The 27,165-nt window shown below is 46.2% G+C and overlaps 1 protein-coding gene across 6 annotated transcripts in view; it reads left to right on the top strand.

Moving 5' to 3' along the window:
• The window catches only part of IGSF9B (immunoglobulin superfamily member 9B), a 117,195-nt gene that overhangs the window by 42,831 nt on the left and 47,199 nt on the right, over positions 1-27,165 (top strand). For all 6 annotated transcript variants that reach the window (XR_008327745.1, XM_053366795.1, XM_053366793.1 and 3 more), the window contains exons 3-7: positions 3,201-3,347; positions 13,667-13,818; positions 16,818-16,935; positions 22,467-22,608; positions 23,337-23,482. Coding sequence is in view for 5 of the 6 variants with exons in the window: in XM_053366795.1 (XP_053222770.1) it covers positions 3,201-3,347; positions 13,667-13,818; positions 16,818-16,935; positions 22,467-22,608; positions 23,337-23,482 (705 nt within the window). In the remaining variant the exon portion in view is untranslated. The remainder of the gene's footprint in view (positions 1-3,200; positions 3,348-13,666; positions 13,819-16,817; positions 16,936-22,466; positions 22,609-23,336; positions 23,483-27,165) is intronic.

Below are 27,165 nucleotides of genomic sequence, written 5' to 3'. Positions count from 1 at the left end.
CCTCTGCCATGAACCAGAGGACAAAGGCCCATGGGAGGCCGCTCCCCTTACTTTCCAGCACAAACGCCAAAGCATGGGAAAGACTAGCCTGGCTCTATTAATCAGCTAGAGGAGGAGCAGCTTCAGGGAGCTTGCTTCTCCCTTTCCTGTCCGAAATAACACTTGCCTCCAACTGTGAGTTTGAGCTTGGGGGCTGCACTGTGGAAGCAAATTCCATAGTTTAACCAGGCACTGTGTGAAGAAGTGGGAGTTGTAGTCCAGCTGCATTAGGGAGCACCGGGTTGGTTTCCCCTTGTCTACGCTGACAGTAACTCTCCATGACTACAGGAACCTAGTCTTTCCCAGTCCTGTCTGGAGATGCTTGGGATCAAAACCTGGGACCTGTGAAACACAAGGCACATGCCACTGAGCTGTGGCCCTTTCCCAAGGCTATGGTCCGAGTGCATATCTCTCACAAACTCCAGATGTGTGAGAATCCAGGTGGATAAGGAGGGAGATTGCAGAAGCATATGCAATCCTGAGTGGCATGGAGAGAGTGGGTGGAGAGATGTTTTCTCTTCTCCTTTTCCCTAATAGTACTTGAAATGTGGGGAGGGGATGCCCAATGGGAGTGGGTTTGCAGGTCTCTGAACGCAAGGAGCATGCAGTTTTCAATTCTGGCAGTGGGAGGGAGTTGGAGAGTTTGTGAAGATGGGGTTGAGGGATGCACGTCAGAAAGCAGAGTTGCTCTTCACTCAGGTCTCCTTTCAACTGTAGGCAGGGATGAAAGGATTAAACAGGGGCTATGTGAGCAGGGTGGGTTTTGAGGAGGGCTCCATTCTGTGCCTCTCAGTCTAGTCCTCCTCATTCTCCTCTTCCCTTCTCTGTTACCTGGTTTGCTTGCTTCGTGAGGGATTGCCTGACCCTGAATACACAGGCTCTTTCTTGAAAAGGGAAGGGGAAGGGGGAACAGCTTTCAGTGATGATATTTTAATCCCCACAAGCTTCTCTCTGGCCTCAGAGAAGACTGGAAACCGGATGCATTCACTTTCTCTTCTCTCTCTCTCTCTCTCTCTCTCTCCCCCCCCCCAATTGCTGCATCTCAAGATGCAGGAATTTCCCTGAGCTTTTTCCTGGAAACTAGGGGCTCTGGTGTCTAAACAAGATGCAGCAGTGATGGACACAGTTTCTCCCCATCCACGTTGCCCCTGTCTCATTCCTTTATAAAGCAGGGGATGATGGGGTTGCGTGTCTTACATCAGCAGGAGAATGTGGGTCAGGGGTGCTGAACTTTCCCCTGTCCCTTCCCTCTAACCCGTAATCTGTTTCTCCAGGCACTCTCCCTCTCCCCTTCCCAGCTCACTTCTGATATCAAAGCTGGGAAAGGAGCTATGGAGTGGGGGCGGGTTCTTCACCCTTCTCTTGCATGCTCCTCTTTCTGCAACCATAAGACCCTCCCACCCTTGCCTGCCTTGTATGCAAACAGGGCAAGGCATGTGAATGATGATCCTGCCACTTCTGATCTGGCCCTGAGTCGTTCATGCCCTTCAGTGTTTCACAGCTGCAAATGCTTGTAGCACACAAACGAGTTACTAGGATGGTTCATGCAGCTGAACCACCTAAAATGCGCTGCCAAAGAAGGACTCTTCCAAAATATGCTCAGTCTCTGTGAAACCAAGCACCCGGAGTTTCCTTCTCTCTGTCTCACTGTCTTCCTCTTTCTCTTTTTCTTTGCCTTCCCAGGTCTCTGGTTGTTTTTCTACTCCATTTCTCATACTGCTTGACACCCCGCCCCCCAAGGACTATTGCTCACATTGCTGGAGGCTCTACTGCTCCAGCTGCTGTAACCATGTTACTCTGCAATAGCCCTGTCCTCCACAGACTTAAAAGTGGTTGCTGTTGTGGTTAAAGGTTAGCTTGAAAAGCATCCTTGAGGTTCAAATATTAGCTGTTCAAAGCACATCTAGGCAGCATGTGAAACGGAGGCTGGGTGCTGCACAGTGATGGTTAGGGCTCCTGCACATGCACATATTGCCTGAGGAATGCCCTTCCAAGTGATGCCTGCCTGATGCCAACCTTGACATCTTTCTGGTGCCAGGTTATGGCTTTTCTCTTCCTGCGGGTATTTAATAGAATTTATAAAAGTTGTAAACTTGCTTTGTAAGTTACTGAGAGCTTTGCCTTATTCTGAATCAGATCATTAGTTGGTCTAGCTTAGTACTGCTTTCACTGACCGGCAGCAGATCTTCAGGGTTTCAGGCAGGGATATTCCCAGTCCTACCAGGAGATTGAATTCGGGATCTTTCCAAAGCAGGTGCTTCACCACTGAGCTATGCCCTTTCCTGGCCTGTGTTAGTTGTCTAAGGCCATATTCACACTGCAGTGTCACTTTAAACAGTCATGGCTTCCCCCAAAGAATTCTGGGACCTATAGTTCACTAAGGATGCTGAGAGTTGTTAGGACAGGCATAGGCAAACTCGGCCCTCCAGATGTTTTGGGACTACAACTCCCATCATCCCTAGGTAACAGGACCAGTGGTCAGGGATGATGGGAGTTGTAGTCCCAAAACATCTGGAGGGCCGAGTTTGCCTATGCCTGTGTTAGGAGATCCCTGTTCTACTTACAAAAGTACAATTCCTAGGGGTCCCTGGGAAGAGGGAAGAGGAATAGATGGTTAAACCACTCTAGGAATTGTAGGTCTGGGAGATGAATAGGGGTCTCCTAACAACTCTGGGCACCCTTAATAAGCTACAGCTCCCAGAAGTCCTTGGGGGAAGCCATAACTGTTTAATGTACCATATTTACTTGAATGTAGTGTGCCGTCGAATCTAATGTGCAGCCTAATTTTCACGACGTAATTTGGCCAAAAAAGGGGTGCATTACATTCAAGTAAAAATGGTAGTATCATAGTGCTATAAATGTATGGTGTGGCCTATATAAATAAACAGGGACAATTGAAGCTGATTCATGAGTCTTGTAGGTGCTGTTATGAACATCTTCCATGAACCAAAATTTAAAAGTCCCGTGGAAGAAAATGTTTAGTGTTCTACTCATTCGTGGGTAAGCACCTGGGATCACAACCACCATGAATGCCCCACACAACTCTCCTCCTACTGGCAAAATACGGCTCTGCAGTTGCCCTGAACGTCCTTGTGCTGCCCACATTCTGTTGGGTTCAGTTGGCGAACTCTGTTGATCTCCACCTTGTTGCTCTCTTCCAGGCCGTGCCAACCTTCATGACAAGGCATCTCTGCGCATTGAGCAGGTTCGCTCTGAGGACCAAGGCTGGTACGAGTGCAAGGTGCTCATGCTCGATCAGCAGTACGACACGTTCCACAACGGCAGCTGGGTGCACCTCACTGTCAATGGTAAGTATGGGGGCTGCTTTGCCCAAGCCAGCTCTGTATCACTCTCTTCTCTTTCCAAGCATGTGTGGTGGCCTATCACACAATTGTTCTCATGCCGTTCCACCACGTGGAATTCTCCCTTTTCATCAAAGCATCTGCTGTTGCCTATTATAGAAGTAGGACCAATCATGTGAGATGTGTATATGTGTGTATAATAATGCAACTACATTTATCTCAGGGTAGACCTATTGAAATTAACCTAGTCCTGTTCATTAATGTCAACGGGTCTGCTTGGAGTAAATATCAGTAAAGAAGCCTAATTATCTACCTAGCTATTCCACAAGCTCAATAACTCCCTTGCGCAAGGTGCGTTTAATTGCTTGGCGCTCCCTTGACCTATCTCTGCATCCCCTGGTTACAGGACCTGAAATTGTCCTCTGAGGCTCCCATGTGTTTCATACTCAGAGAAAGCACATGGAGCAAGCACCCAAAACCCACACCGACCCAAGAACAGTCTAAATCCCAATCTTGTCACAGTGGCCAAAGAGTGGGAAATAAGAATGAAGGGATAAAAGGGGAGCTGAAATGATTGAAGGGATGGAGAGACTCCTCCCTTTGGAGGGGTTGCAGGGTTTGGGACTTTATAGTTTAGAGAAGAGGAGAGTGAGGGGTGGGATGATAGAAGTTTGCAAAATTATGCCTGTCATGGAGAACATAGATGGAGAAAAGTGTTTCTTCCTCTCTTATAACATGAGAATTTGTGGACATCCAGTGAAGCTGAATGTTGGAAGATTCAGGATAGGGGAAAGAAAGTATTTCTTCATTTGGTGCATAGTTAAACTATGAAACTCACTCCCCCAGGAGGCAGCCATGGCCACCAACTTGGATGGCTTTAAAAGAGGATTAGAGAAGTCCATGGATGATAAAGATTGGTGGTGGTTGCTGGAAACACCAGGAAGGGAGAGTGCTTTTGTGCTCAAATCCTGCTTGTGGGTTTCCCATGGGTATCTGGTTGGCCACTGTGAGAACAGCATGCTGGACTAGAATGGTTGCTGGCCTAATCCAGCAGGCCCTTCTTATGTTCATGTGAAGATGGTAACAGAAGGAATTGGGTTTTAAAAAATAAATAAATTACCATTTTGTTGAAAGAATTTCAGTGATGAAAGAGGAAAGAAAATGGAGAAAGAAATAGTGCAAAAATACAATAAGAAAAAGATAATATAGTATATTTACTGTAATCAATTACATTTCCATACGTTATTATATATAAAATATTATTGTCCAAATACATATATGATTAATAATAACCTACTATATTTTGTATAAACTTTGCTTGGATAAATATATTGAGAAGGAATTGGGGGTTAAAACAGCTGACTAACTGTTGAGGCTTTCCTTGGTATGAGGATAGTAGAGAATAGAATGAATAGAGCTGTACACATAGTTAGATCCATCTGCCTCCCCCTCCTCCTGTGGTGAAATGTCTGTTCAGTAACATTGCTTGGCTACCTAAACACTGAATCAAGTTGACATTTATAGAGTAAATCACAGGAGGCTGTAATTTTCTCTGTAACCCCAACTACTAAATCCCTTTTCTGTTGCTCAAGTGACCACAGCTGTATTCCTGAATGCAATTATTCAGCTTTTCCTATCATGTAGCAGCAAGCTTTTCATGCACTCGTTTTGTCTTCTGAACTTTCTCCCGTTGACTTTGCATTCCACAGCATTTTTTCCCCTGTGGGATCATCTTAGAAGGTAATCCCACGTGGCTGCTTCTATGTGGGGAGCAAGGGAGGGAGAGAATGTCTCCTCAGGCTGCTGGCTGGTGCATGGGCCTTCTTGCCCCTTTGCAGGATGTAGCTATAAGAGTTTGTCTGGCTTAGCAGAGCGGAAATGTCAAGTTTCAGCCTTGGATTACTTTCAACCAAGTGGTAGAAACTATGACAGCAACATAAATATGTGGGAAACTTAGAAGTTTGAGGAGGTAGACAGTTAGGAGTGGAGTCAAGATCTGCAGGACCATGGACAGCTCATTCTTAGCTGCCACCAATTTTGTTCTGATGAAGGCAGCCAGAGGCCTCTCTGCTGATTGCCAGATTCGTTCTTTTATTGCCTCTACTCCCCATCTTTTCTCCAAGGAACTCAAGGTGGTGAACATGGTCCTCCCTCTCCCTATTTTAGCCTGACAAGAACCCTGTAAGGTAGGTTAGGCTGAGAGGCAATGATTGGCCCAAGGTGACCCTATTAGCTTTATGACTGAGTGGGGATTTGATCCATGCTATCCTAGGTCCTAGTCTAATGCTGAAACTGCTACACCACACTGGTTTTGAGGAGAATTTGCACAGGAAGAAGTTGCCTAAGCTAACAAAGGGTACTTCATCAGTGGCATCCAACTGTTGATCTTGCCTCTGATGAAGACAAACTGCCTGGATACATAATGTGTTGAGTGAGAGAAGCCAGGCCTGAGTTCACAGTCTGACAATAAACCCTTATTATCAGAAAAAGAGTCCCCTCCTCATATTCTGTGCCAGTAGAGTCAAGGGCTAGTGGCCCTGCAAGACGGATATTCCTGATTCAAGGTTACTGTTAGGGGGTCTTGAGGTCTAGGTGTGAATAGCTGACTGGGGTCCAAGTTATCATGGCAGCAACAGATGGAAAGTACCTCTGCTTCCCAGAGCTTTCAGTTCCTGTTTCCAAGGAGGAAAAGCACATTAAGGAAGTGCAAGTGTCCTGTTGTTCAAAAAAGGCATAGCATCCTAGGGGGAGATGGAGGTAAGCATGAAGTTTTGGAGAAGCAGTGACAAGTGAGGTGGAGCAGGTGTGCAGCAGCCTGTTAGTAGCTGGGTGCTGGAGCTCAGTGACTGTTCTGGAGCCGAAAAAGGGATCTGGTGGCAAGGTTTGAGAAGCTATAAGTGGGTGGCAAGGAGCAGTCCAGGCCTCCAAGTTCCAGTGAGAGGGAGAGAAATTACCTAAAGCTGGCCTTGTAGGAGGTGACCCATATTATTATACAGGGAGCTGATGCATCTCCCATGAGCTGCTTAGCGTTGGGACCAAAGTAGCAGCTACCTGTGCTGAGATGGCTTTCAGTAGAACAAGGAGGTGGAAACCAATGGTCCAAATGCAGCCCTCCAGATACCCCTTTGTGGCCCATAGAAATCTCCGCAGGCCATGCCCCCATCCCTCACTGGTCTTTCCTTGAGTGATATTGCCCAGCTGCAATATATCCTTCAGCTGTGATAATGGCTCTTGCTTACCAGCATGGAAGATGGAGAAAGATGTTTATGCAAAGATCTGGCTTTTGCATGAATGAAAATATAGTCCACTTGGACAAAGGTAAGAGCCTTTGTTCTTTTGCCTCTTGCCCTGCTCACTGTGGACATGTGGGCCCCGGAAGGTCACTCATGAGCGAATGCTGGCCCGGGGCTGAAAAAGGTCCCTTGCCCCTGTAGTAGAATAACATTAAGGGATGTCATCAGGTGAAAGGGAGGAGTGTTGATCAGGGATTGGTAAGGATGTCAATGTTGGAGGGTTAACAAGCAGCAGGGGTGAGCAGGAAAACGGCAGCTCGTGGACCTAATCCATCTCCCTGAGGAATGTTGCCCTGCTTTCTGGTAACCCATTTCTGTAGGTGAGATACAAAATGCTGGTGCATCCTTTTCTAAGAAGCTGAGTTGTTGACCATGGAGGAAACTGCAGGTGTGTCTGGCTGCTGCAGCATCTCACCTGCATATTTGCATCAGACCTGTTTTGTGACGCCCTTTTCAGACATGGCATTTAATGCTTGTGATTCGTCACCTGCGACTTTCATAAGCTGTGACAGTGTTTGGGGGTGATCAGCGATGTCAGAAAGGGGGGCAGAAGTGTTCCTTGAAAAGCAGAGAGGGGAAAGTGAGTGACCTCGTTAAATGGCTCTGCTCTGTGCCTAACTTAAAAGACGTGCCTGGGAGATGGTAGGAGCAAACCTCCAAGAAAATGAGCAACTTGGCCTCGTTAACTTTTAATAAGAGCTTTGCACTCAACTGAGCATCCTTTGAATGTGTGTTTCTTGAAGTATGAGGCATGCTCACTGAGGCAGACTCTGCTTCTCGTTCCAGCTGCACGATTTGCAAGCGGTGGCAAAGCTCAGGAGCTATGCCTGCATGAAACTGTGGGCCGGGGTTTGCTTTAAGGCTTGGCTCCAAGGACATCAGAGGCTCCATTTATTTTATTTTATTGCTCTAATTAGCTAAGCCTTGAAGTCTTGCAAAATGCGGCATATTGTCATGTCTCAATTCAGAGAATGGGAAAGGAACTGCTTTGTAAAAATCACAGGCCTCCCCCTGTGTGTCTTTGTCTTTTTTTCTCCATTGATGGGGAAATGTCTTCGTATTTTTTTGGCTGGCACTTTTTTTTAAAAAAGAAAGCCACCTCTGGGAAAATGTTTAGACCTCTAGAGCTTGTTGAAAGATCTTGTAGTGCAGGAATGGTGAACATTTGACTCTCCAGATGTTTCTGAACTACAACTGCCATCAGCCCTGGCCAGAATTGCCAATGGCCAGGGATGCTGGGAGTTGTACCTCAGCAGTATCTAGAGGGAGACAGGATCCCCACACACCTGCCCTAGCAGTTCACTGCTAGGAGAAAGGCTGCTTCTGAATATTCATTTTGACAACTTTGTATCTACCGTGGTGCCAGGGTTAATGCAGCCACTTCTTCCTCACTAGATAGGTCACTGCAGTACTGCTCAGAGGCCACAATATTTATAATTCTTCAAGTTTACTAGGATTTGATAAGACCTAATTTTATTGGGATCCCCCCCATACACATAGAAACATTTTCACTCATCATAGACAGCTGTACCCCTTAGAAAATCAAGCAACGCTACCTTGGGACAAAGGGGCACTGTTGTTGCATCATGGCTGACTGAAGAGAGAGATTCTCTGACTTGCAGAATAATCGATGCAGGCTTCAGAGTTGTAAAGTGCTTTGGGGAGGCTCTGGACAGTGCTGCATTTTCCCATCAGCATTTTGGATGCTTTTTTTTTTTGAATGTGACGTAAACAAATGAGCTGAGGATTAGAGCATATCCACCGTTAATCATGGGGCTTGCTGGCTTTGCCTGACTGTTTTCCCTGGTTCGTATATCTTCTTCCGATATCAAGAGGTCTCTATCTTTTTAAAAGTTAAATTATTGAAAGTGTTAAGTCAGTGCCCTTGAATGAAGTTTAATTGGGAAGCTAGGAAACTACAACCCCCCTGAATCCCAACAGGAAAAGATGGAACACGGTTTTCAAGTTGAGTGGGAAGAGTGCTGTTGCACTTCATTCTGGCTTGCAGCCTCCCCACTTGGGGAATCTAGTTGGTCACAGTGATAACAGGATTCTGGACCAGGTGGACCTTTGGCCTGATCCAGCAGGACTCCTCTTAAGCAGAGGCCTGAAAGGCATCTCCTGGCTCTCCCAGCAAACTAGGCATGGTTACACTCCCCCTTCATAGAGGTTCACTTGCTGGGAGGGGGAGGTGGTGAGAACTGGTGGAGAGGGTTGGCTGATGGTAGGAGCAGACCTCACCATAACCCAGGCTTCTGTTCTCCCTTTCCCCCCTCTCACCAGTTCCATGCTGGGAGTTGCCATCCCCAGGGCCATGGCTTCAGAAGATGGCGAGCGCCTGCATGCATATCTCAGTGGCAGAGATGAACTTCACTTTCTATCATCTCCAAATAAGGGATGCTGGGTCTCAGAGAAATGCCTTCCTGAAACCCTGGGGAATTAGAAGAGGGCTAGGTGAACTATAGGTCTGACTCGGTATAAGGAAGAGATATGGATATAGATATAGATAGAGATATAGATAGAGATATAGATAGAGATTATAGATAGCCTAGAAAGGAGAGGAGCAACATAGTATAAAACCATCCTATAGCAGTTGGGACTGAACCTCCAATTCTGCACCTCATTCTTCAGGTATCTGAAGAAGTGTGCATGCACACGAAAGCTCATACCAACTTAGTTGGTCTTTAAGGTGCTACTGGAAGGGAAAATTTTTTTTGTTTTGACTATGGCAGACCAACACGGCTACCTTTCTGTAACTGCACCTCATTTGTAATTGGTAAAATGGTGTGTGTGTGTGTGTGTGTGTGTGTGTGTGTGTGTATCTCTATCTCTATCTCTATCGTCTCTATCTCTATCTCTATCTAGGTATCTGGGTGATTTTCCAGCATGGGTCCCCAAATGGGTGCAAAATAGGGTGAAGGTGTTGGTCCCTACACAGGATAAAGTCCCTGGAAGGGCCTTTTCAGTGGTCTGCCTATTGCGTTGCCCACTGAGGTGCATCTGAGCACATAGCTGCTTCTTTTAGGAAATGGGTGAAGACACACCTCTTCCAGCAGGCTTTTGGGTGAATGACTGAAATAATTTATGAATAATTTGCCACAAATGCATACTATGGTTTGTATCCATATAGCTTTTGTTTTCTTGCATTTTATGTATATTACATTATGCATGTATGTTGTGTTGTTTGTCATATTGCTATATTGCAAAGCTCCCCGTGGCCTTTTGATGAAGCACTATATATAAATTTCTTAATTAAATGAATAATCTTGTGGATGGCAGCAGCACTCCCATTCTCCCCGCCTCACCAAAAAAATAAAAATAAATCCCCTTGGAATGACAATATGTCATAATGGAACGGATTTCTAAACAGCCTTTAAAAAAGAGGGGGGGGGGATTACAAGCACCCAAAGGAACATTGCTGCTGCAAAATAGAAGACAGCAAAACACTGTTAAAAAGTAAGATTGTTCTCCTCTCTTTTTGGCCTCCAAAGGGAACCTTTAGCTCAGCCTTAATTGGAATATCATCCTTAGGGTTTCTTTCTTTTCTTCCTTTTTTTCTTTTGGTTCGCCATTGTTAGCAGCACGAAGAGCAAATCTTTTCCTGCATAAGCCGTGACCTTGAGACTTTTACGTTACCATCTTTTGGTGTGTGTGTGTGTGTTTTCTGAGAATGAAACGTTCAAACCATTTCCAGTGTGGCTGGGATTTCGTTTTTGCTTAACACTTCCTGGGCCATGTCGCTGGCAGCTTGCAACACTGCGACATTGTGGGCTGGAAAGAATGAAACCCACCAGTCTGGCTGCATTGTGGGGAGTTAATGAATCACAAAAAAACTAACTTGTGTCTGGTTCAGTTGCCCCAAGGGATGGGGGTGGGATGGCAAGGTTGGAATTCTGTGGCATTGTATTTAAGGGCTAATGATGTTCCTAATGCTTGCTGGGAGCCCAAATGGAGGGTTTTGCCTCCTCCCAACAACAGCCTTCCTTTTAAAGCTGGGGCTAACATCTCAAGTTGCTTTCACTCACCAAGATGTGTAAGAGAAAACCTACAATTGCCAGAATGCTTATGGGTATTACAAACCCTTTCCCCTGTTTCTTCATGGCATAGAATAGCTTTCAAAACCACACAAGAAAATTTCAAAGGCCTTACATCTACGGCTGTCTGCATGGTAAAGTTGTCAGCCTCTGATTCCAGTGTCATGTTGCTGCAACGTCTACAAAATAATGTGCCTTAAGATGCTGAGGTAATTGTCTATGGCGGTCTTTGTATGTAAGGTGGGCAGATTTACTTGGTTCTGGGCTGCAGAGTTCTGGAGTTTTGCTCTGCCAGACTGGAATGAATGTCAGAAATGGAGATAGATTCTTCAGTCCCTGGCGGGCACCCTTAGAGAAAACTGCTGTGATTAGACCTCTTAGTACGTACCTTAAGGCTTTGGGCAGAGGAAGGGGGCATAATCTTCATTGCCTCCTCACCTCATCAGAGACCCCAGGCTGGGGGAACCTTTTTCAACCCAAGGGCCACATTCAACCATGCAAAAGTAAAATGTTTTACAGGCGCACACCCACACATGTGCTCGTCCAGCTTTTGTTCAGGCCAGCGTGAAGTATAGTCACAGTTCAAGGGCACTTTCCAGTCATTCAAAAACACATGTAGAAGGTAGAGATCAGTGAACGGTGTGACCTGGGAAGAGAGATATGTGGCCTGAGGAGGCATGGCTTGGGAAGAGATATTTCCTGGACCCTTCAATCCCATCTTATTCACCGAGGTCATCTGCAGGAACATCATTGACTATTCCCCACACGAGGCTCATTTGGTAACATGGAGAAATCCTAAGCCTTTAATGTAAGCTGCCCAGCCCTGTGGAATACTCTGCCAATACAGACTCAACAGGTGCCTTCTGTGCCAACTTTTAAATGCCTGCTGAAAACTTTCCCTTTCTGCCAGGTCTAGGCAATTAAGAATACATCCTTCTACAGTGGTTTACTGGTGTTCATTTTCAACATTGTTTTGTTTTGCTTTTAACTTCCTGGATGGTTTTATTGCTATAAACCACTTTGATATATTTTCATGATGTAGTGTTACGCGAAAGTTTAAGTAAGTAAGTAAGTAAGTAAGTAAGTAAGTAAGTATGTAAGAGTCCTAGGGGACAGAAAGAGACACCCTGAAGGCCACATCCAGCTCCCAAGGCATGAAGCTCCCCAGCCCATATGAGCAGGTGAACCCAGGGCTCTGGGCTGGCTCTGAGCCACATTAGACCTCTGCCTTGAGATCTGTGGCTTATCAAAGGGGTGGCAAAATATCCCACATGCCACCTTTTTACTGCATGGGAGCCTCTTCCCAGGGTTGGTCCACAGCCTTCCATAATTCAGTGGGATTTAGTTCTGTTCAGAAAAGGCTTTCAGTCCAGCCAACTCCTAAGGTTTTGCCCCCTGAAAACAGCCAGGGTGGCATTTGGCAGTGTGGATAATTCACATTGGAAACTGCAAATCAGATATATCTACAGCATCTTCGCATCAGTGAGATGTCTCCGGTTCCAAGGAATCTGCCATTCCTCTACATATGACACTGAACACTTAATTTTAAAAAACCCTGGTTTTTAAATAACCTTATTGCAGACTTAATCCTCCAGGTCCAACAGTGCAATAGAAGTAGAATTCGTGTTCTTAAGAATTTATAATTCATACATTATGATTCTCTCCCCACCCTCTCTCGCCCCTCCACCCCGAGCACATTAGCCTAGTTAATTTTTTTCTTTTCAGAAAATAAGCAACGTTTTCTGGGGGTGGTTACCCAAAAATCAGTTCTTTTCAGAGTCAATTGAAATTGCTGGAATGCCTTCTTAGAAAATTGGAATTAACAGCTATTTATGATTAGGCCTATATTATAATTCTCCCAGAGCCTGTTTAATCAAAAGGCAGATTAGTTATCTGCACTGTGGTGCATCTGTGCATTTTGATAGCTTTCCTACAATGGTGGGGTGAATGGGTCCTGGAGTAATGCAGGCAGATTTTCCTGTATTTGATGGAGAGGGTGTTCCTTTCATACTTCAAATTAGCCAAAATGGCCACTGCAAATGGTCATTGCACTTGCTTGAATGTATACTTAAGAGTTTTGCATAGAAATGTCACAAACTACGCATCGTGCATTTCATAGCCTTTTGGTCACACTCCTTATAATATATATTCTCTCTGCATATGAATGTGTATGTATATATAAATAAGGTATCTGCCAACCGAGCATAACACTTCATGTGTCTGAAATAGTCTCAAATCCACAAAGACTTATGCCATCTGTTAGTCTAGTGCCACAAGGCTCTTTGTGTGTGTGCCTTGCGAAGAATAGTTCATGCTACCCTCCTTGGTTAGATCCCAAATGGAGTCCTGTGTTCAGTTCTCGGCACCACAGTTTAAGAAGGATATTGACAAGCTGGAAGGTGTGCAGAACCTTTATCTAAAATTTGGACAGAACCTTATATAAAATCCACTTTCCAATTGTTCACTCTTTAGCTATTTACTGTATGCTTTTGCTTACTCTTGGGACGTTGTCTGAAGCCTGTACAGGTAAAGGGATGCTTGACAAAATCCATTTTGTGGGGGAATGGATAACAGACCTGATGCTAACAGACCTGATCCACCCCCCCATCTGTTGTGCGGATCAGAACACCCCCCCTCCTTTGGATTTCACATGCCTTTGAAGTTCTTCGGTCAAATGATATTACCAAAATGCACTTTGAATGTGGGAAAATATGTCAAAGAAAAAAATAATTCAATGTGTATTTTTCTTACCTATTCATTCCTCAAACCCTCCCCAAGAAGAAATAGCAGATTAAATTGGATACAGGACAGAACAAAGTTTATAAAAGTCACATAGGTATGATACATCCATACCTATGTGTGGGTCAAGAGAACCATTTTTCATTTGCAAAGGGTTTGTAGGCCAGCAATGCTCAAGTTCAAGCAGATTCGGAATGTGTGGCCAGGGCGTGTGCCATCATCTTTCTCATGTCTTCTTTTTCTCCAATCTCCTTGGCAGCTCCCCCCACCTTCACAGAAACTCCCCCCCAATACGTAGAGGCGAAGGAAGGCGGCAGCATTACACTCACCTGCATGGCTTTCGGGAACCCTAAGCCAACCGTCACCTGGCTGAAAGAGGGGGACCTCTTAGGTGCCAACAATAAATATCAGGTAAGTTCATGCTCAGAAAGGGCCCCACGGCTCAAGGATGGAGGAAATACTCTGCATGCATAATGTAAAGGTAAAGGGACCCCTGACCATTAGGTCCAGTTGTGGCCGACTCTGGGGTTGCGGCGCTCATCTCGCTTTATTGGCCGAGGGAGCCAGCGTACAGCTTCTGGGTCATGTGGCCAGCATGACTAAGCCGCTTCTGGCAAACCAGAGCAGCGCACGGAAACGCCGTTTACCTTCCTGCTGGAGCAGTACCTATTTATCTACTTGCATTTTGACGTGCTTTCAAACTGCTAGGTTGGCAGGAGCAGGGACCGAGCAACAGGAGCTCACCCCATTGTGGGGATTCGAACCGCCGACCTTCTGATCGGCAAGTCCTAGGCTCTGTGGTTTAACCCACAGCGCCACCCGCGTCCCATGCCTAATGTAGGGAGGTACAATTTCTGGCATCACCACATTCAATGGAATGTGGGTGGGATTGCTAGGAAAGAACCCAGGATGAGGCTTGGAGAGCTGCTGGTGATCCGAGCGTGCCGTACTGGGCTAATGTAAGAACATGAGAGGGGTCATGTCTTGTCCAACATCCTGTTTTCTCTTTTTGGATGGCTCTGTTTTCGCTTCCAAAGCAGTAGGCACAGAACCACTGAAGTTTGGTGTATTAGGGGAAATTGCAAAAGAGGTTCTCTGTCAGCTTCACCAGTAAGGCAAATAAATTTGCCAGCCATATTACCTACCTACCTATACATGGCAGGTGCTTGATAACTCTCCTGATCTTGTGATTCCAAGCAAACAGTACATTTAACCCCTGGATGCCCACAGGGTACCGCTATTGGATTTGCAAGTATTTACCAGCTGACATTCATGGACTTATTGTCCTGAGAACCTTCTGAAATGCAATGCCCAAATCGGGAAGGATTCACACATCAATTAGCAGTGCCTGTGGCACTGAACACCCTTTTACTGTTTTCGGTTTTTTTAAATAAAAAAAAACCACTATGCATTTCTAAATATGTCATGTTTGCTGTCTTGAGCTGTGACATCCGCCCCACGGGGTGCAAAGCACTATCATGCAACTCATCAAAATCTCACAGAGGGGACCACCCTGTTTCATCCTTTCTCATAAATGCTCTCCCCCCCCCCCGAAAAGCCTCTGTCCTTTGCTCAGCCAGGAATTCCATCTGTATGAATTGTAATTGGCAAATCAGGCATTGGAATTGGTACCGGCACCAATGAGAATAATTAGGAGTCATTTGTTAACGAGCTGAAATGGAAGGGTGAAGTGAAATGAAGCTTCGCGTTGGCAGCGGGGTGGAAGAGGATGGATCAAAGGTGGAGGAAATAATGCATGCATTGTCTGTATGCTCACTCCACACTTGCACTAAACAAAGCAACGTGGGAATAAAAGTATGGTAGCTTAAGTGACCCTGCAGTGGGCTAGGCTGCTCATAGTGTGTTATGGCAGGATGAGGTGGGATTATCATATCCCCATTCAGAAAGGGGCTCAGGTGCCCCCTAATATTCATTCCACACGTGTAAGAAATCGATCTTTATGTGTGGCAGCACCCACACTTTGGAACTCCCTGCCTATTGACATCAGCAGGTGCCTCCACTGTACTCATTTGGGTGCCCACATAAAACATATTTTGTTTGTTTCAGCAAGCCTGTCCAGACCTGCAGAACTTACATGTGTGGGTTTCTTTATTTCATTCTTTAACATGTATAAAACAGGGGGAATAATTATAATGATGGATGAAGATTAAAATACAAAAAGCTAAACTGTAAGATAGGCACATAGAATGAATACAGTTACACATGAGTTGAAATTAGAAAGTTATGTGTGTTTTATGTCTTCTTAGCTGCTGTTGTTTTTATCTTCATGTTTTTAACTGTGTTTTTATTGATCACTTTAATGTTTCATGTTTTTGTCAACTGCTTGGAGGTTTCCTTACAATCAAACACTGTATACATATTGTTAAATAAAAAAATGAATAACTAAAATGATGCGGGAGGGTGCAACCTCACACTCCGGGGGCCAAAAGCAGGCCACTAGCCTTTTCTGTCTGGCCCTTGGGACTTTCTCTAAACTCCACCTCCTCTCCCCATGCTCCACCCCTCCCTGGTCCTGCTTCGTCCATGCACTCCTTGATTGCTTTTGCATGCCTGGAATGTGTTCTTCAAATGCGATCATTCCTATTGCTTGCCTGGATGGAGGGGTGTGTGTGTGTGTTTCTGTGCAGAAACCTCTGGTGCTTACTTGGCAGGAATGTAGCCAACAGTACAAAGGTAAGAGTTATTTCCATTTGTGTCTCCCACTTTTTCCTCTGTTGGTTAGAGTGCTGGACTAGGACCTGGGAGACCAGAGTTCAAATCCTCAGTCATAAAGCTCATTGAGTGTTTTGGGCCAAGTCACCTCATCTTAGCCTCACCTACCTCTCAGGGTTGTTGTGTAAAATGTGGGGGGCATGTATGCCACCTTGGAGGAAAGATGGGGTGATGATGAACAAGAACATACAGGTACAGTGTTGATTTAGCTATTCAGTACATGATGTCCATCGTAAGTCTCACTATAGTTATCCATGGGTTGATGGAGGAGCCACTGAACAATTTTCCATTTTCATGCAGGATACAAAATTGAACTAGATTGTGTCAAAGTCATTAATATGTGATTCATGTTTTCTGGTATAGGAAACTAGGGTGTGGGTGTGGGTGTTTGGGACCAGCTAGAAATGGTCCAGATGCATATTTATTAGAAATGCAAATAGCAGCCATTGTGGGAGCGATGGTGATGATCAGGGAGGTGGTGTTTTAACACTTTCCTCCCCTGCCTGTCAAAAAATGCCCCTCTGAAGCTGCTATTTGCATTGGGAAGGAATGAAAGCATGCAGTTAATGCTGCACATAGGTTTAGCTGGGGTGTGTATGTGTGTGCGCATGCATATGTTTGTAGCTGCAATGGTTTTGGGTGACGAACTCTCATTCTCTTTTTTTCTCCCTCTTCAGGTTAGTGATGGGAGTCTGACTGTTGTTTCCGTTAGTCGGGATGACCGGGGCGCTTACACCTGCCGGGCTTATAGCATCCAGGGAGAGGCTGTGCACACTACCCGCTTGCTTGTCCAAGGTAACTAGCTGGAGAGTCCTTATGGGCTCCCTAGAACAGGAGTGTGGAACCTGGTGCTCTGGAGACATTGCCGGACTCCAACTTCCATCAGCCTCAGCCAGCATGGCCACTAGGCAGGGATGATGGGAGTTGCAGTCCAGCAGCAGCTTGGGGGTATCCATTTGGTGCTACAACTGATGCTTGCTTCAGCAGCATATTTTACTTAATTATATTTGTTTTAGGTCTTATATTTCGCTTTTTGCCATGTATGACCCTGTGCAATGGCTCCATTGTTTATTCTTTTTAGGAAGCCACTGAAGCCTGAGTTGTTTAGGAGTTGTTGCCTAGTGTACGATTGAAGTCGCTAGCCTTAGTGGCTAATGGATGGAGACTGTTCTTCTGGGTTTGATAAACTTTGTGAGCTGGCTTTTCTGTTTCATGGCACAAACAGCGGCTTCCTCCTCTGCCCTGTGATTCTCTTTAAGCATGAATGTACAGCAGGTGTGGATGGCATGGTCGTGCCTGATCTCTTTACAGCCGGGTCATTGCTGGTTACTGGGAGAGGAGAGGAGGCAGAGAGGTCAGTGTGCCGTGTTTGCACAGCGCCAACCTTCCTGGTACTCAGCACTGACTTGGCTATTGGCAGTTCAGGTGAGTGCTGTTGCCCTACCATGCTCTCTGCATGGTGGGTTGCATATAATATGAGAAATAAGGGAGAAGCAGAGTCGCACAAACACCAAGGTGTGCAATAGCCTGCAACAGGAGTGCAATGTTTCTGTTTTAACCAGTTCTTCCCCCCCCCTTAAAAATGTTTAGGGGTACTCTCATGTTGACTCAAGAAAATCACAATTTTATAGTTCAGATCGGGAAAAATAAATACAGTAAATGGACAAAAGTACAAAGATGTTTAGGGGTATGTGTCCCCCTGCGCCCCCCCCCCCAGAAAAAAGCACTGGTTTTAATTATTTGTGTTTTTCTCTTGTGAAATGCCCTGAGATCTTTTGATAAAGGGCGGCATATAAATCTAATTTTTTAAAAATGCAAAAAAGGGATTCGTAGAAATATATATATACTATTAAAATTTGATACTCCTTCTCCCTCCAAAACTCATTTTGTAATTCTTCCAAGCATCTGTCTATCAAAACCCAGTGGTTGGTTGTCCCTTCATATGCTAGCGTGATGGCTGGATGGTAATGAAGAGGCTGAGTTAAGGAGAGAGAGCAGGCTGAGACCACCCCCCTAAATTGCATCTCCACAACTATTATTTTTTTAATCATATATGTAGGTGGTTTTTATTTACTCCTGTGTAGGGAGGTAAAATGCTGGTTTGGGGACAGTGTTGGAATTGGGCTGTGTGTGGAATCTGCCTTTGAGCCCTGATTCCTTGTGGTCCTGTGTTTCTCAGACAGGAAATTGCATGTGCGTATTTGTACAATGTGCCATTTTATGTAGAGAGAGGCTTGCTGCTTCCCCAAAAGTCTTGGCCACAGACGCTTTTGCAGTTTTGATTCTGAGTTAGCATCGTCCACCCTTTCTTCCTATGTGCTCCCTGGCACAGGTGGAGGAACCTGCAGCCTTCCAAGCATTGCTGGACTAAAACTCCCATCATCCCTGACCATCAGCCATGCTGGCTGGGGATGATGGGAGATGGAGTCCAACCGGCCTCCCCACTTGTGCTTCCTAGACTTTTCTTAGTGCCTCCTGCTAAAAGAATAGTTAACGGCTGCGTCTGTTGAAGGTGACCCTGAGCAAGTGGCCACATAACCTTCAGCCAGTGAGATGAGCCTCTTTCCCAACCCTCCATTAAAAAAAAGACCCCCTCCACAATGCCATCAATAAATAAACAAGAGCATTAAGTCCAGACCTCAGACATCTAAAAAGTGCTGAAGGCTGCTAGCTCAGCTGAAGAACCCAAGGAATGCAAAGGAGGAGCAGTGGGACTTGTGTGTGTGTGTGTGTGTGTGTGTGTAAAAGAGCAGAGGCCTGATGCCTCCTTGTCCTGCATGGGAGACAAAAGGTTTCGCAGAAGGCAGGTGGAGCCCAAACTGGCAGCCTTGGCCTTGCCTTGAGGGGAGAGGGGGAGCGTTTTGTATTGATTTCCTGTGTCTGCATCGATACTATTAACTTCCCTTCCCGCTCCCTTCCTCCTGCTTGCTTAACAGCTGTTCTGCGAGCTGGTTTTGTCTGTACATTGATTTTTATTGTTGCAGTTGGGTCCCTCCTGTTCTTTAAGAGCTGGGGTAGCTCGTGGTTCGAGTTTGCAGCATCACCATTTTAAAAGCAGGGAGGGAACAGAAAGAGCAAAAGAAATAAAGAAGGGAGAAATAATTCTGCAGACAGATTCAGAAGAGCACGGGCTGCTTCTCTTCCCCTGGTTTCTTTTGGCAGCAATACAGAGAACAGCTAGTGGGTTCTGATGGGAGTCCCCTTAGGGGAAGAGAGATGACATTTTGTGTTCCCCCAGCTGTCAGTCCTCCGGGTCAATATGTGAGGCCACCTGCAACCCTTGTCCTGCCCTTGCTGATGGCATATTTTCTTGGAAGGGCTCAGGCTATTCTGGGTTCACTGGCCAGCGGATGAAGCCACAGTGTCCTGTGACTCACGCTGTCTGTTCTTGACTGGCAGCGGATCTGTGTCAGTGGCCATTCCAAGCCAGAGACCATTTAAATGTTCTGATTTCAAAGAACACGCTCAGCCACTGAGGTGCAGCCCCTTTTGAAGAGTCATTGCCCCATTTGGAGGGTAACATTTTGGAGCAGTGATAAGTTGCATTGTGGGTATGCTTTGGAGTGCCCAAAGATCTGCATCAAGCTGCAACAAAATGTTGCGGCGTGTCCTCACCTCCCAGGAACACAGGAAGCTTCCTTATATGTAGTCAGATGCTTGGCTCATCTTGCTCAACACTCTCTCTACTTACTCGCAGTTGCCCTTCAGGGTTTCAGACAGGAGGCATTCTCAGCCCTAGCTGGAGATGCTGGGGACTGAACCGGGGACTTTATGCATGCAATGGAGATGCTCTACCACTGAGTTTTGGCCTTTGTCCTGCAGCTCTTCAGGAGTGCTCTTGATCAGGGTTCCTCCCCAACAGCCTTGCTTGACTACTGGATATTAAGGAGCTCAAACTGGGCTGGGTGGTGGAGAGTGTTCCAACTAACACACAACATTCAGTAGTTACTGAGCACGCCCACTCCACTTGTTTTTTGGGGTGGGTACATTGTTCCCCCCTTAGATTTTCTTTTTAAGATTCTCTTGAACTTCTGCAAGCCTTGGGATTCTTCAGAATATGTTAGGTAGGTTCCCCCCGCCCTTAAGTATATTATTTGTATTTGTGCCATCTTTGCGGTACGTGTGTGACACTCCCCCTCACCCCGGCTATGTGACAGTCACTCCAAGGCTCCCTTGCAAAGTTGTTGATGCAGGGCAGACAGCTGCCACCATGCTCTTTTCTTGGAAGCAAAAGGTTTCTGTCTTTTAAAGAAGAGGAAGTGATCTATGTCCTGCAAAACTGTCCTCTTCTGCGCAGTTCTTAAATCTGCAGGAGCCCTGACCTCCTTCTCAGCTGGCCACCCCAGCTTTAAAAAAAAGAACTCCCGGGCCTTTTCAGACACCGCAAATGTGTAAGTGGCATTCGTCTGTCATGATGGCAGCTAATGGCCCTGCATTCCATTAGTATTAAAGAAAAATCCATTTAATTGGAACACAATTGTGCATGGGCCTGCCATCCTGATTGAACAGCCATCCTGGTTTATAGGCAGACTGTTTTAATTCACACCCTCCCTCCAAAGTCTGGAGAGTCTTAAAATGAAAAATGGGAGGTGGGGTGGGGAAGGGAGAGATCTATTTGGAGAGAAAATAGCCTTTTTTGTTTTTAATGGTGCATGTACAACTTCATAACCAAAGCAAAAACCTCTTTTAATCTAGCCAACATTTGCTCCTGGAGAAGAGAGTGTAAAATTTGCAAGAGCAGAAATGTTGTTCTGTTCAAATAATGCTGATTTAAAGCAGTGTTTGCAACCTCACAGGCCAAGCCTTTGTCAACCTGGTTCTCTGTTTTGGATTACAACTCCCATCATTCCTGACCACTGGCCAGCACTCTTCCAGGATTCTGACTGTTTAAAGTGGTATCACAGTGCTTTAAATGTATGGTGTAATGGAGTCACACCCCGGCCATGATTTGTATGTACTTGCATATACACACAAAGCTGTCTTATTTGAATCCCCACAGAATTCGATTTCCTAGATGCCAGTGACAGATAACCTCTTTTAAACATGCCCCTTATTACATATAGAAGAGGGAAATGCCTGACTTAGGGGCCAACTTCCACGCAAACCCCAGAACCCTTTGCAACTGCTCCCTTCATCTGTCTCGAGGACAGGAAACATGATAGCCATGAGGACTAGCCTCTTTACTTTTCTGTGGGATCTGGGTGTTTCAAGCACCCATGATGGTTCTGCAGCAGCCTTGCTGAGAAATGCTGTATATTCAGAATCTATGCCATGTGGTGACTGACACATAGATACATAAACATTCATTTCCCATCTAGCTCTGAGGGGAAAACGTGGCCATTGTTAACACCCCCGTAATAATTCTTTTCAATTTAAAAATGGCCCTTTGCCAAATGTTGAGATTGGGCTATAGATAATCATAGTAATAAGCATTTTTCTAGCACTTCAGAAAATTGAAAGCAACTCATAACATCTTGATAATCGTGACCACAAACCTCTGTAGCAAGCCAACATTATCCTAGTATTCTAGATTTGGAGTTGGGAATTTGGGAGATGGCTGCAATATTGAGCCAGGCTAATGGTCCAGCTAGCTCATTATTGCACACAACAGGTGCCTTCACTTTTCTCAGTCCCACTTTTAACCCAAACATGCAAAACAGAACTGAACCCCCGCTTTCTTCCATCACCTGAGTGATATCAGCTGATTGACAATCCTGCGTGATTTGGGGAAAACAGCCTTGTGGGCCAAATTGGATCCCCTGGTTGGCCAACATTGGCCCGTGGCCTGGAATCTCCACACAGTGAGTGGCAGTGGCTCTGCAGAGTATCAGACAGAGCTCTCCCAGTCCTTACCTGGAGATGGTTGAGATTAAATCTGGGGCCTCCTGCATACAAAGCAAGGCTCTGCCACTGAGCTACGGCCCAGCACCCATTGAGGTGGGATTGAGGAGTTGAGGCTGAGAAAGAGTAGTTTGCCTTAAGCACCTTTTGAGAGTGAGTTCAGATTGATCAGTTCCCGTGCTGGACCAGATGGGTCCTTTGGCCTGATCCAATGGGGTGCTTCCTATGTTCTTACGGCAAAGTCGTCTCAGGGCCAGATGCACCAACTCAAAAGTACACGGTTCTTACTCTACGAGGGAGGAATTCAGAGTGGAGCTGTGCTGGATTATGTGACCTGGGCGAAATGCCAAGAGTTTGTGTTCGTTAGGCACGGTGGCTCTTCTTGCTCTCGTTCCCTGCGCCGTTAAGTCAGCCGCTCTTAGCAATGAGCTCATCTTCCCTTTCTTGGCTGCTGAGGTAACTGTTTGTCTCCTGCTCTCCCACAGGACCCCCTTTCATCGTTTCCCCTCCAGAGAACATCACGGTTAACATCTCCCAGGATGCAATGTTCACCTGCCAGGCTGAGGCATATCCAGGCAACCTGACCTACACTTGGCACTGGGAAGACGAGAACGTCTACTTTAAGAAGTGAGTTTGGATTCTGTTTTCGGGTCTCTCTTTCTTGTCTGGTCTTGGTGAAGGATGTGGTAGGGAATGGGGCAGCTAGGGTGAGCAAGCAGCCTCAGCTCTCTTTTCAAAGGTCTGCACACTCCAGCAGGAGGCCCTTGGAATCATCCACTAACAGTTATTCATTTTTAATTAAATGCATTTGACACATACGTTTGATGGCAAGGTTTGATGGAAAGGATCAACCCCCTTCCCCAATGATGTGATCCTGATTGAATTTGCCTCCCTGTCCAAACTAGCTGTTCAATTGTTTTAAAAGCCATGGGAGATCCCAAGTATGACTCTGGCTTTGTGCTTAAGTCCTCTGTGCTGTGCTGCAAACCTGTCAATATCGGGAGTCTGTATAGTCAGGAGATGTCTGCCTCTTGCCCATCATGTAGTTCACATTCAGTGGTGTTAAATCATTCATAATTGAGCCAAGGAAGCTGCCATTTACTGAGTCAGAGCCTTGGCCCATCTAGCTCAGGACTCGCCACACTGGCTGGCAGCAGCAGCTCTCCAGGTTTTCAGACATGGTTATCTTCCCAGCCTTACCTGGTGATGCCCAGGGATTGAACCTGGGACCTTCTGCATGCAAGACGCATGCTCTAACACTGAGCTATGTTCCTTCTGCTACACACTGGATACCCCCTTCTCCCTGAGCCTGTCGTTACTCACTTGTCCTCTCTTTTGCTCCTTTTCCATTGCAGTGACCTAAAGCTGAGGGTTCGGATCCTGATTGATGGGACGCTGATCATCTTCCGAGTCAAGCCTGAAGACGCTGGAAAATACACCTGCATTCCAAGCAACAGCCTGGGGCGCTCGCCATCAGCCTCTGCCTACCTGACTGTGCAGTGTGAGTGCGTTTGTCTGGGGTGAATGGAGGCTGCCTGGGTGATGAGCTCCCAGACACAGGAGGACAGTCAATGACATGCTTACTGGCATGAGAAATGTCGGCAGCGGCATCCCTGTGCAGCCTCCCCATAACTTTTTACGGGCACTGAGATGACTGCGTTGGCACAACATCAGCCCAGAGAGTGGAGAATAAATTGTGCCTAAATTACTGGGACTGACGAGGCACAAGCTGATCAGTGCGGTTGCTGGGTTAATTGCTTTGTTTAATGCAATGCTACCTAGCCCTGCCATATTGTACCAAGCAGCAGATGCTTCAGAGTTAGAGTATCATATGAGTATTAGATGTCCCCGGGGAGGGTTAAGCTGCCACTCCTTGCCTAGGCAGGATGCACACCCATCAGCTTTTATTTAATTCTTTGTTTTTAAACCAGTGCATGCAATCTGCTAGGCGCTTGGCCAGCATGGCTTCCTGCAGCCCCCCACCCCCCAAACAGGACACAGTTTAACCCCTCACTCACTCTCTCTCTCACACACACACGTAAAATGTTGTCCTGCTCTGCAGGTTATGGCAGCCATGCCAACTGCAGTGTGAGGAGCAGCAGGCTGGCCCAGGCAGACTGGCCGTGCATCGGGGTTTAATGGGGCGGTGGGAGCGCCCTTCAGGCTGTGATTCAGTGAGCACCTGTCCCCTCTCTGTTAAACTCACCTGGAGTGGAAAGAGGGGAGATGTGCTTCACAGTGCAGTTTAGCAAGCTGCTCTGTGAAGTGCCTCCCCCTCTGCTTTAAAAGGGGCTGGATGTTGGGGCGAGGGGAGAGGCAAAGGATTGGTGAGATGTAAACGGAGGGGGCTTTGGTCAGATGTAGGGGAAGGGCAGTTGCCAAAGGGGTAGGTAGGATTGGCGGAGCCCCTAGTGTGTGCTTGTGTATGTGTATACATTTGTTTCCAGGGGGTTTTCAAAAGCTGAACTGTAGGTGAGATACCGCACTGATCCTTGCAAACTCAAGTGCATCAGAATGGTTTTATATCTCTGTTACATTTGTTTTGTCTCAAGGTGGCTGGTGAGAGCTGTGCTGCGGCTCCCAGACCCAGCCGTGTGAGTTGGATGTTAACCACAAGGCTGAGCTGGAAGGGACACAGTAGTTGTGCAGATGCCCTGGCACACTTGGCATGCCACTGCCTCTGAGAAGGAAGTTGGGGATCAATAGACCAGCAAGCAGCTTGGGAAAGGGCAGGCTTTTGCCTCCAAGGTGAAAGCCCAAGGCATATAGTAACAACCAGCAGTATTCAGCAGGCACTGCCTGCAGCTTCTTGAAGCGACCCAGATGTTGGTTCATGGGTCATTGCTGTGCACTTTGACCACATCTGACCACTTGCCCAAGCTAGTGCCCTCCCAGATAGTTTGGACTACAAAACCCATCATCATTTTTACAATTAAGTGGTATATAACTGTTGTTAAATAAAATAAAATAGTGTTGCATTTGCAGTTAAGTTAGTGCTAGCCACAGTTTCCTTGAAACCAGGGTGTAACACTGGTTACTTCTAACCATGGTCTGTGTTAAACTTGGTGCAACACTACACCATTGCTTAAAAAGTAAACCGCAGACAGGAGAGGATTAATGCCAGAAAAGTGAGGAGGAGAACGTGACTACGCCTGCAGCATGTTCCACATATCCTAACTATGGTTACATTTTTGCCCAGAGTTAAAACCTCTTCCTGGTCCTGGGTTCACTGTTTGGACTTTGGCGCTTCATACGCATCTACAACATGCTATGAACCTAGGAGGAAAGGCGCATCATTTTTAGGTTCCGGTTTTCCGGGTCACTTTTGCTCCAGTTCTTGTCTGGGAGGGAAAGCTGTCTCGTTCAGTGTTCCCCAAGTAGCTGTCAGATGGCAACGGCTTTTGGCCAGTCATTAATCAACCAAGTTGGATGCTGTCCAGTGACCTAGAAGTGAAAAAGCTCAGTGTCCCGTTACCAATCCCTTGAGCCTATGTTGATTACATTTCCTAAGACATGGCACTAAACTGTGTGTATACAAATCAAGTTCCTCATTACGCCCTGGATATGAATCTGGGTTACGATGCCACAGACGGCATCAGATGACCTTGATAAACGTTTCAGTCCTTGGTGGTTGTCAGCTGTTTGCAAAGTGTGATGGGCTGGGGGAGTGGTGTGTTTGTGTGTGTGCTGTGCAGTGCAATGTGATCAGACAAAACCTCTGATTGAAAAATCCCTCTCCTTCTGGAGGATCTTACTCCCGTTCACAATTCATGTGCTGAGTGCCGCTGGAACACTGCTGCATGGGAATATGCAAGGCTCTTTTATGGATTTTAATCATTTGGTTTTTAATCTTTAATACCTCTGTTGTGTGGTGGGTTTTTTCTTTTTTTAATTTTGTCCCTGGCAGGCTATCAAATTTGGAAAGCGAAAAGAAACGAACACAAAACCCTCTAAAGCCAGAATAATAAGGATTAATGCCCTCCCTCCTTTTGACTTGTTCCCATCAATCACAGAAGCAGGGGGATCCAAAATCCCTGACAATGGTGGCGTCATTCAATCACTCTTGGTTTGACGCTAGGAATTACCCGTCGCCTTTTTTTTTGCTCCCCACCCCCATCACCCAAGGGAAGGGGAGGAGAAAAACAAAAGCAAATGAATCTGGAATTCCCAAATAGTCAGTGGACCAGAAAGCGGAGGATGCAAAAGGAGGTTTTAGTCTCTGTTCTGTAATACTGCTAATTGGACAAGGCTAAGTAGCGCAAGGGAGCAGACACAGGAAGATGTAGAGGATGAGATTTGGAGGACTATGGTGCAGGATCCAGGCACGATGTTGCAATCAACCAGGTTTTGAACCAAGAACCTCATGGCAGTGTCCTGGAGCTCCTTGAGAGGAACCCAGTCACTGTTGTAGAAGGAAGAACATTGTTGCCCTCATGGGCTCTGGTGTGGCTCCACCGTATGTCAGCTTATTGGTTCCTTCTGGCCTGGTCTGGCTATAAATACCTCCAGGTGAGGCCTGAGTTGTTGCCTAGGCAACAGACAGGCCTTGGCCTTGCCTGTGTGCTCCTCCAGCCTTACTCCAAGTATTCCCTTCAGTCAGTTTTTGTCTTTCCCTGTCTGGTCTGGTCTCTGCAAACTTGCTTTCCTGTCCATTCTGCCTTACCCCCTTGTTCCAGCTCTGTGCTGGACAGATTTCTTGATTCAGGTCCTGACTTAGAACTGACTGTGCTATGCATTTGTCTCTGCCCCCCATCTCTGCTCCCCAGTGATTTTGAGGAGTACAAACAAGGGCAGAGGGAAAACACTGCTCTGGGATTTTTTCTTTCTTTCCAGAGCAGGAGTGATAGTGTCATGTGCTGGACCACATGGGTAGTTGACAGGCCCTCCTTGCTCAGGCAAGTTAATGGGGTGGTATCGAGGGTTTCAAGTTTTGCTATGGTCTGTGGCAGATTAGTATTAGAGGAATGAAGGAAAATAGTGAAGCAGAGGCTGGGTACTTCTTTCTTTTTCTTTGATGGGGTTCCTGCTTCATGACACCTCCTTGCAAGATTGTTTCCATTTCTGATTAGAAGTCAACTGTTGCATTTCAGATGCCTCAGGATCTGTTGTTAAAGCTCGGTATGTTTTACAACTTGAGCTTATGAAGTCAGAACTAAGTATCGCTGAGTAAAATGGATCTTGCTT

Source organism: Podarcis raffonei, chromosome 15, assembly GCF_027172205.1.
Source record: "Podarcis raffonei isolate rPodRaf1 chromosome 15, rPodRaf1.pri, whole genome shotgun sequence".
Taxonomy (NCBI): Eukaryota; Metazoa; Chordata; class Lepidosauria; order Squamata; family Lacertidae; genus Podarcis; species Podarcis raffonei.
Note: the sequence above shows the minus strand (reverse complement) of the source record. Positions and strands in the feature narration are given on the sequence as shown.